Consider the following 10,466-nt stretch of genomic DNA (forward strand, 5'->3'; position numbering starts at 1 on the left):
TCCTGCCCTCCTCACCCCTGGTACCAGCATGGGTTCTTCTCTGCTGGGCTTCCCAGCAGCAGGGCAGACAGTGCATCAGGAGCACTCCCTGATCCAGCCTCCTGCCCTTGTCTCCTCAGCAGAGCCCTGAGGAAATAGTGGTTAACATAATGCTCAGCCCTTCCCATTTATTATAATGGTTTCTCTGTGCTAAAGGCACTTTGTTTCTGGGAAAATGTATTTCCTTCTTGAGTCGGTGAAAAAATAATGCCTCAAGAAGCCACACTGCTGACCCAGATGTCACAAGGCAGAGCTCTTCAGTATGTTCCTGCTACCAAGCCTGAGTGTGCTCCCACAGCAGCCTGCCCCAGCTTACAACTGGAGAAGTATTTCCTGTGTGACGACCATTTCTGCATCTCCCATCTGTGCCTTTTGATAGGAAAGAGAAGCTCCGGTGCTGTGGCTACTACAAGGCTGACATGTCTAGGCTGGATGTGACAGTCAGAAACATCCAGCCTCAGGAGCCCAGATGAAGTGCTCAGCCCATGGGAGCGTGCTTTCCACTCTCCTGATGAGCGGTCCTGACATGGCATACCCGTGCCTCAGTTTCCCTGCCTGTAAGAGGGAGATGTGGTCATGCCACAAGGTGATGAAATGTAATTTGGGATCTGGGACGGAAAGTGGATCCAGGAATACAGTGTTCTTCCCCACAGGCAGCATCACCAGCCCTGCTTGCAGCAACCTGATACTCCCCTGAAAGCTGACACGAGTCCTGGGAGGTTCAGCACAGTGGGTCTCAATAGACATTGTGTCATCCCGCCACTGAATCCCTGTAGGAGCTGGAAACTAGTAAGATGGAAGGTCTCAGGGCAAGGACAGGAACTGCCAGGAGTCTTGCTGTCCATGGATGGACAGTGGGACTCTGCAGGCATCCCCAGTCCAGCCTAACTGCAAGACCCTGTTGATTATTCCTACATTTCACTGGCCTCATAGGTGTGATGCTCTTCTCTCCCTGCAGTAACCCACAATGTCTTCTCCACTTTCATTTGTCTTGGCACTGATTAATGACCAAATGGAAAGCACCCAATCCATCACTAGCCCTGCTATGCTCTTTCTCTTTTGTCCATCTCAGGTCTCCTCCTCAGATCCTGTCACCATGGAAATTCCCCCTAAGAGCCCTGATGGGAGTGAAAAGTCTCCACAGTCCAAGGAGCTGCTGACCAGTAACACAGGCAGCAGTCTCTGCATCAGCTCCCGGAGTGAGTCTGTCTGGACCAGCACACCGAGAAGCAAGTGGGACATATACCACAAGCCTGTCATTGTTGTGTCTGTTGGGGCAGCTGTCTTCCTCTTTGGGATGGTCATCACCAGCCTGTCTTGCATCCAAATCAAGAACAAAAATGTTTACAAAATGTGCGGCCCAGCCTTCCTGTCCTTGGGACTGATGCTCCTTGTTTGTGGCCTTGTCTGGATCCCCATCATCCGCAAGAAGCAGAAGCAGAGACAGAAGTCACAGTTTCTGCAGAGCCTCAAGTCCTTCTTCTTTAACCGCTGAGGACAGCCCAGCACCTTCCCAAGAAGGCTTCCCCACCCTCTACCCACCTGTGTTCGTTAGCCATAAAAAGAAACATGTTCTTGTACTCTCCTAGAGGATTTCCTCCCAGTAAGTTCTTTCAGCAGTCTCCAGTGTGAAAATGAACTTGTATTCCATTCAATAATCCCAGAAAAAGAGTGCTGAATTTTACAGCTGAGCCCAGCAGGGCAGGTCTGAGCTCTCCGCATCGTCCTCCTGTCCAGCGAGCAAGCCAACATCATATAGGGTAAAGAAAAGCTTCCGAGTATCTTGGCTCCACCCAGTAGCTTCTGCAAGAGATGTCAGCAGAGAGTTGCCAACCAGTACTGACTGTGAGTAAAGCCAGCTCTGATCATTGCTGACTGCAAACTGCAGCTCGCACGTAGAAACTGAGATGCCAGACGTGGTTCAGCAAGAGTCAGTGGAGAGGAGAAGCAGGACAATGTAGTGCCAGACCACCCTGTATCGGAGGAGGCCACCAGAACGGACAACACTCATCACCAAAGCCTTGGAGGACCAGATGTGACACCCATGGTCAGGACTTCCCTGTCATCCCAGCCTGGATGAGACGTGGCTGCAGATTGGAGCTCGCTCCTTGCTCAGGGTAGAACTTTTACAAGCTTTATTCATTATTCCAAAGGCTCAAAGCAAGGAGCAGCAACACAAGAAGCATTTTTTTGCTCTCACTAGCAGAGAATGCATAAGAAAGGCTGTTCCTGCAGGCCTGCAGAGGCCAAATTGTTCTGCACCATCTCTGCATTTGCACTGATGTCTGCCAGAGTCACTCATAAACCAGAACCATCAGTTTGAGTAACTGGACCACAGGCAAGTGAGATAGGTTTGTTACCTCCACCACTCCATATTTCTGCCTTTAATAAATGTGTGTGCCCTGAGGCAATTCACCAAGGAAGGCACGGAACTTTTCCGCATGGTTTTTGCTTTAATTTTATATTTTCAGTAGGCCTGATTTATTTTAAAAGACAAATTTAAAATGTAAAATCTCAGTCTGAAGAAATAGTCTCAATCTGGACAGAAAGATCTGGATGGATATAAATAGGCCCATAACATTCAGCTCCTAATTTTAGGTTCAGACACTGATGAGAGGCTGATTTTTCAGAAATTCTGATCCAGCCTGAATCCCACAGCTGACATTCATCATCCCTGTGAGATTCCCATCAGAGAAAGCTGGAGAGCTTTGGCAAGCTCAAAGGCTCTGACACCCACTGTAGGGTAAGGATGTGGTCGGTGCTGATCAGAAGCAGAAATGGAACACAGAAGAGGAGACGTCACCAAGCTCCTCTTTGTAGTCTGTACCTCCACGGGACAGCTGAGGCAGCCCCATGGCTCTTCCAAAGCGTCATGGGAGGAAGAGAGGCTGGCAGGGGATGTACTGAGGGAATCTGCAAGGTGTTTGCTCTTTTCAACAGACAGGATAATGATAACCTCCATCAACTGCTGATGAAAGGAAGCTTATGTAAGCCTTCAGGTTTCCCTAACCCAGTAGCAACAGCTCCCAGGGAAAGCTGGAGAAAAGCACAAGGAATGGGGCATGCAGACAATAGTTCTTCTCCTGGTTTACAGAAGCTCAGAGACAAACCAGAAGTTTGCTCCAGGCCCCTCCTGTTTTGCCCATTTTTTTCAAGTCAGTTTGCACTTTCAAGCTCTGCAACATCCTGGAGCCATCACCCCTTCAAGCCCCCTAATTTGCCAGACATGCTGGAAGCTCTGCGTAGCATCAGGAGACATGACAAAAGCAGCGGGTAACAGATCCTGCTGCTCCAGGCTGGCAGGCGCCCAGCAGGTCAGTTAAAAGGGAGTGTTCACAGTAGTCAAGGGTCATGAAGCTGTAGCTGTGAGAACCATGCTCAGGGCCAAGAGTTGATTCCCTGTGGTGAAATATTTAACCTCCTCCTGTTCACATCTGGCTGAACTCCCTCATGTCTGAAATCGGTGCCACATCAGCATTTTTTCCTGCAAAAATGGTCCAAGGTACCCATGGCCCAAAGCCTTCAAGTGGAAGCATTTGTGCTACCACAATTTGGCTAACACGATTAACCAGGAAGTTTGGGCTCACCCTGGGGCTGCTGACAGACTCCCACCAGTGTGTGACCCAGGCTGATCTATCCCATGTACCTGGAGATCCTGACCATCAGTGCTGGGAGGACTTGAGGAGGCAGGTCCCATCCTGGCAGCTGACACAGCTGGATTACGAGTATTTAAACAACACATGTGCCTTTGCCCAAGGCCCTGAGTTTTGTTTCCTGGGTGGTGCAGACGTGTGTCTCTGGCCAGCCAATGCTAGGTTTGTGAATGGGCTGCACAAGCTGTATGATTTGGCACTGGACCCAGCAAACCTCCATTTGTTCCTCGGCTATTCATCATGCCATACAAGGCTTTGCTTGTTTTTGCAATCCTGACTTGGCACTAGGCAGCAGTCTCTATTGATTAGCTACAGTGAGCAGAGGATGCTCACCTAAAGCTCCTGCTCAGGGTCAGCTGCAGTCAGAAGAGCAGATAAACATCAGGACTCGTAAGGGGGAAATCACAGAGTAACATGAAGAGCATCACCAGGTCCTGACTGGTTCCAGGCATCCTGAAGCTGCACAGTCTGGAGAAGGAACCTGGAAATGGTCCCTGATGGAAACAGCTCTGTTGTGGCCAGAGGCTGCTCAGCCTAGGCTCACTGTCCAAAGGGATGTGACAAGAGGACTAGCAGTACCAAATGGCCTGCAGAGAAGGAGCAGGGACCTTGCTCTCTTTGTCTCGTGACCAAGGATAAGAGGATGGTCAATGAAATGTTGATATGGTAAGAAGTCACTGAGACCAAGAATCTAATGGGATTTCAGACTGGTCATTTATAACAAGAATATTATGTTTAATTAAACATAAATTTCCCAAGGGACTTTCACGTTGCTGCTCTGGTCTCATGTCTGTTGTTTTGTGCTTGCTGATAGAGAGGGGAGGCTGCGTGCTAAGGAGTTGGGGATGGATGGTGGTGTGGCATCCAGAAGCCACCATGCAGGGGGCTCACTCAGGACATTGGGAGAAGGAAGAGTGGGGCTGGTTCTGCAGGTTTGTTTGGGTGGTGGCCATGTGCCCTGGGAGAGGATCTCAGGTCTGCAGATGTGCTCAGTGGACCCCACTGTTGAAGTGCGAGGAGCACATGGGTGGCAGAGGAAAGTGCCTGTCAAGAGGACAGAGCCCGCCCAGGTGATAGTCTGGGGGTCAGCAAACCTTGCTGAGAAAAGGAGGGGGTATTTATCAGGTGGATTTTACCATTTGCTGCCCAGATCTGTAAGAGGACAGTGGGGCAGAGAAATGTTAACTGAAGGGAAAGATAGATTAACAGCTCAAAGTTCAACACGCAGATGGAAGTCCTGCAACAGTGAGAACTCTCCACTTTGTTGCATGGGGTATAAGTGCCTGATTACTGCTGGGAAGTTGGGATGGACTTTGCATTTTTGTATGCAGTGCAAAGAGCTCCCAGCACTGGGAAATGCATTGTTCTCCTGAAGTGAGAGACGCTGAGCCAGGACAACTTAGGGCAACACAGATGCATGTTATCCTGGAGTCTGTTCACAAGGGTTTTGTTAGGAGCTGAGGTAAAATGCATGCCCCACTGTGGCCCAGCAAAACCCTGCAGGGCTGCTGGGAAGTGAAATCCTACCTCTGTGCCATGGGACCAGTGATCTACATCCCACTGACATGGGAGGCTGCAGAGGCAGGGGGCATCTGTGGGTTCAAAATGGGTTTATGGCAACAAATTGAAAAAGAGGCAGCAGAAGCAACAGAGAACGATGTGCCCTCTAACTTCTGCAACACAACGATGTTGGATGCTGGAGAAGGACACGGGGAGCAGAGAGCAGAAAGGGCTGGGCTCACGTGCTGTCTCCTCCTGCCACTGCTGGAAACAGCGCTGCGCTAGAGGGACTTTTGATCTGATCATAGGGCAGGCCAAAGAAAACCATGTTTTAAGAAAATATCAGGTTATCCAGCAAACATAATTATGTCCAGCTCTCACAAGCTTAGCTGCAAACTGCCAGCTTCCTCTATTCTATAAAAAGAACAGGAAATCCATTACAAAATTCATTATCTCTGCAGAGCAGTTGTAAGAGGAAATGTTTCCCCTGCATCTCAAAGGTCAGCCCCCCAGCAAACCCGCCCAGCAGGCTCTGCTGCCGGATGACGCCCTGCTACAGGGCACCTGCACTCTAACCAAAGTTAAACCTGCCCAAAGATGCCGCACACCCGTGTCGCATACCTTGCTCTGAGGATGTTAAATTGTGGTTTATCTCACTTCACATGAACTGGATTCACTGCTGGTGTAATCTGCCTATTTCTGCAGCTGCTGCTGGGAATTGCACTAGCACTAGCCCCCTCCTCTGGGGTACAAATGATTCCACTATGGAACGAAGCAAATGTCCACCGGTGTCCATAAGTGCATGTATGTATTCCTCTGAGCATTCCCATCACTCCTTCCTGGAAACACAGATGAGGGCTCAGTGGGCCTGGGGAGCTAATATCCCAAGCCCCCGCTGAGACGTCAGCTTCATGCCTGTGTCTGGATAGTAGCTGGGCCACCAGTTCAGCGCACACCCTGAAATGCCGCTAGTGCTTCCACCCCAAGGCACAGATGACATCCCGCTGGGATGAACTGCATTCCCTCACTCAAAGCCAGTAGCAGCCCTTCCCTGTCCTTAATGAGCAGTAATGAGAGTAATCACTTTCAGAGCACTCTGACCGCTCACAGTGAATTTGAAACCTACCAAAAAAAAACCACAGTCCTTGCTATTTTCGCACTAGGTGTGAGGAACATGGGAACTATTGAACCAGCTCAGACTTGCACCGTGGCACTGCTGAGAAGGGCGCAGGAGAGCTGCAGAGGCAGATGTCAGCAAACATGCCCCAGCTTTGCCCCTTAACCTTGCGAAGGGATGAGAGGGAATGTGTGGGGCTTTCACCCAAACCGTGTCAGAGATGGTAAATCTGGTTATTTCTCACTTAGCCATGGTACTGCTGTGACCTGGTGTTTCCAGGGAAGGAAATGCCTCCAGCCACTCAGAACTGCCTGGGCAAATGTGTGTGCAGTCCCAGGGAGAGCTGGGAGTTCCTCAGCCAGAGCTGGGTGTTGCAGCAACAAAAGCAGTTGTGTTCTTTCTTCTTTTTGTTTCCTTCCACTCAACCGGAATATCAGGTTGCAACTGAAGTCTGCACCAAAAATGAAACTATTTGTTTCCAATGCTCTGATCCAGGATATTTAAAGCTCTGCTCCTCCACACACACCATCAGGAATGGGAAAACTCCTGTTCCCTATGTCAAGGGGTTTGCTGCATCCAACCTACCCCAAACCTGGAAGGTCCAAAGACTTCAGAGACGCCCATCTCTGTCCCAGTCTCCCCACTAAGCATCCCTAGGAAGGAAAACCCAGCCTGCTCTGTAGCTGGCTAGTGCAACCTGGTTTTAATCCAGCCTGAATTCCCAGCCCTGACATGAACCCCCTAACTGCCAGGGCAGGGAGCTCCCGGAAAGAAGCTGCTGAAAATATACCCCCACCTCAGTTTTCTTGCTTTTGAGACCTGTTCAGGCCCTGTTAGGGGTTCCAAAGCTTTCCATCTCTTTCCATGCCGCAGCACCCTGGGAGTGCAGGAGAAGAGGCTGTGGGGGCAGGGCTGGCATGGGGGCTCAGATCTCCCACCATGGGTTGGGGTGGGCCAGAATCTGAAACTGCTCTGACTAGGGCAGCTGGACAACTGTGCTCTGGGTGACCTATGGAACAGTCAAGGTGACTGATTTAGTGGATGAGGGAGAGACTGTGTATGTGTCTACTTGGACTTTAGTAAAGCCTTTGACACCGTTTCCCAGAGCATTCACCTGGAGAAACTGGCTGCTCATGGCTTGGACAGGTGTACACTTTGCAGGGTAAAAAATTGGCTGAATGGTCAGGCCCAAAGAGTGGTGGTGAATGGAGTTAAATCCAGCTGGAGACCAGTCACAAGTGGTGTTTGTTCCCCATGGCTCAGTACTGGGGCCCTTTTCAATGTCAATGAACTGGACAAGGGGATCGAGTGCACCCTCAGTAAGTTTGCAGATACCACCAAGCTGGGTGGGAGTGTTGGTCTGCCTGAGAGCAGGAAAGGTCTTCAGAGGGATATGGACAGGCTGGATCAATGGGCTGAGGCCAATTGTATGAGGTTCAACAAGGCCAAGTGCAGAATCCTACAGTTGGGTCACAACCACCCTGTGCAACGCTACAGGCTTGGGGATGAGTAGCTGGAAAGCTGCCCCACAGAAAAGGACTTGGGGGTGTTGGTCGACAATGGCTGAACACGAGCCAGCAGTGAGCCCAGGTGGCCAAGAAGGCCAGTGGTATCCTGGCCTGCATCAGGAACAGTGTGACCAGCAGAACTAGGGAGGGGATTGTCCCCCTGTACTGGACTTTGGTGAATTTGCACCTCGAATACTGTGCTCAGTTTTGGGCCCCTCACTGCAAGAAAGACACTGAGGTGCTGGAGCACGTTAACAGTTAAGGCTGTCTGGTGGTGATGGGTGCTGTGTGGTTTCAGCCCATGCCGCCCAGCTCTGGAGAGTCACGTACTCCAGTTGCCTGCAGTATCACCCACCACTGGCACAGAGCTTCTCCACTTGCTGTAGATGGAGAGCAGGTTGGCTCGTGCCAGAAGAGGGAGAGGGTTTTCCCCCTCTGATCTTTCCCTCTCATCTCCTGAAGGAAATCGCCTGTGCCTCTGATTCTAGGAAAAGCCTAGGGAGGAAGTCTCTCTTGCCCAGCCTGCTGCCTGTCTTCTCTTGGTGGAATTATTTCACTGGAAAGTTCATGTTTCCTTTGCCCTGGCAAAGTATAAAGCTAAGTGCACATATGGGAAGGACAAACTTCAGAGCTGAAAGTAGCTCAGAAAATCCCTGATGAGAGCAGGTAACAAAACCAGTGGTAGAAACTGCTAAGTCCCTGGACAAGGTACAAAACAAGGAGGAGGGGAGGGAGATGGGAGCTTGGGTCTTCTACACTTGGTTATGTGCTGAAAGCATTAAACTGGGGGATTTAAGGGAAGATGCAGGTCTGAAGTATGTCCTGCTTGATTTGGGAGGGGCCAAGGGACTCACAGGGGCAACCCAGATGTCTGTGTATCCTCATGGGATAGTCATGTTTTTAGGAAAGGGTCTCCAGGAAAACCACCTGGGCGGAAGTTCCTCAGGGTTGTGAGCTCTTCATGTGTGACTGAGATCAGGAGAAACCAACAGCTCCAGAACTGATGATGGCAAATCACCAGGACCGCTTAGGACACTGGGCTGGATTCCCTGCATGCTTTTACTGGCTCCAAGGGTGGCAGGAACCATAAATCCTGAGTGCTGTATAATCAACAGTCTCCTCTGCTCTGCTGGGAAAACCTGTGATTACTGCTGAGTCATGCCCTGCAGATAAATGAGAAGCAGGTCACCAGGCTTGCCCTGTGCATGGCACTGGGTGTGCATGGCACTGCCTCTGCTGAAGCAAGACTTGGTGACATCTCAGCCTGAGGGACCAAGGCACTGGACCAGTGATGGACCCTGAGGCTCCCAGCTGAAATCATTGCTGGGAGAAGCTGCAGCCCCTCCCTCTGCCTAGTGAGCACAGTTGACTCTGGCTTCATCTAGTGGTTACAGCCATTATTTAGTGCACGGGTTTCCTCCTCTGCTTGGTGGAAAGGAGGGGTGGAAGGTCTGTTTGTTTTTTCTGGTTGCTGTGGGTGCTCCCCCAGCCCCAAAAGGACCTGCAGGGTTTGGGGGTGTGGGGTGTCGAATGTGGGATCTGGTCTGCACCCCTCCTGTCATCATGCCTGGACCAGCCCTTAGGGTGTCACATTGGGCTGGTATGACCATGGATTACACTGAGTTTTGCACAGTGCCTGGGGTTGGGATAAGCCAGCAACCCTTCTTCCAGCTCTGCCTGCCTTCCACACCCTGATGCAGTCTTAACCTGGGTCTTTGAACTCCAGCATAGGGAACGGGCAGCTGGAAAACCCAGGCCAATATAACCAGCACTGCCAGCACACGCCCCAGCTGTACCAACCTCAGCCCAACACATCTGTTGGCTGGTCACTTGTGCTGGGGAGGGAGCCGCTGCCAAAGGCAAACAGCAGTGTGTAGTGTACATGGCAGATTGCATCAGGTCAGTGGAGCAGCAGGCAGATAATCTGTCCCCAGGGCACTGCTGCTGCAAGCACGCCGCAGCCCTTCAGCTGCTCACAGTGAGTGTACGAGTCTAAGCCAGCTCTCACCTGCTAAATCTGTTGCAATAGTTTTATAGCGGTGCCTGCCAGCACCGACAGCTGCTGCAGAGCTGGTCAGACCTCGGCAGTGCTGCTCCCCAACTCCTGCCACACAGCTCTCACAGATGAGACTGCGCAGTAGCATCTTCAGCTGCTGGCCACTCCTGGGGAGCATTTGCAGATCTCGCAGAAAAGCTTTCAACAGCCGTGTACCCACCAAAGCCATGCGCCCACCAAAGCTCGATGATGTTCACAGCACAATTGTCCAGGGGTTGCTGGATCCTGTGGCCTGGGTGGGCTGAGGTCCCCCTGGTCAGGGGTGTGACGGGTCCTGCAAAGTGTGGGAGTTTCGGCAGAGAGGAGCATCTGCTGACCCACCATGTGCTGGGGTGCTTTGAAGTGTTGTTCTCTGTGGGATGCTTCCCACAGGACCATCATCACCAGACAGGGCTCAGCAAGGAAGGAGTGCTGGGGGCAGGAGCCTCTTCTAATGAAACGTTATTCCACTCCAGCCATTATGTCTGGGCTCCTTTCCCAGATGTATGAAGAGGTACAATCACTCAGTGTCTGTCAATCAGTGTCTTTCAGGGGTGGGCAGAGGGGGATGTTTTTAACATTCCTCTCCAGGGAGATGTCCTGAGAGTTCAAAG

General features: G+C 51.1%; 1 protein-coding gene across 1 annotated transcript; it reads left to right on the forward strand.

The window, feature by feature from the left end:
* Positions 1 to 1,135: 1,135 nt before the first annotated feature.
* PIRT (phosphoinositide-interacting regulator of transient receptor potential channels) lies at positions 1,136 to 1,534 on the forward strand. Its single transcript, XM_010157279.1, has one exon. The coding sequence runs from the start codon at positions 1,136 to 1,138 to the stop codon at positions 1,532 to 1,534; it is 399 nt and encodes a 132-aa protein (XP_010155581.1).
* The last annotated feature ends 8,932 nt before the right edge of the window (positions 1,535 to 10,466 follow it).

The sequence above is a fragment of the Eurypyga helias genome, unplaced genomic scaffold (genome assembly GCF_000690775.1).
Source record: "Eurypyga helias isolate BGI_N326 unplaced genomic scaffold, ASM69077v1 scaffold39748, whole genome shotgun sequence".
NCBI lineage: Eukaryota > Metazoa > Chordata > Aves > Eurypygiformes > Eurypygidae > Eurypyga > Eurypyga helias.

What these genes read in the sequence shown, in the direction of transcription:
- PIRT (XM_010157279.1), top strand. Translation starts at nt 1,136, where the DNA reads ATGGAAATTCCCCCTAAGAGCCCTGATGGGAGTGAAAAGTCTCCACAG.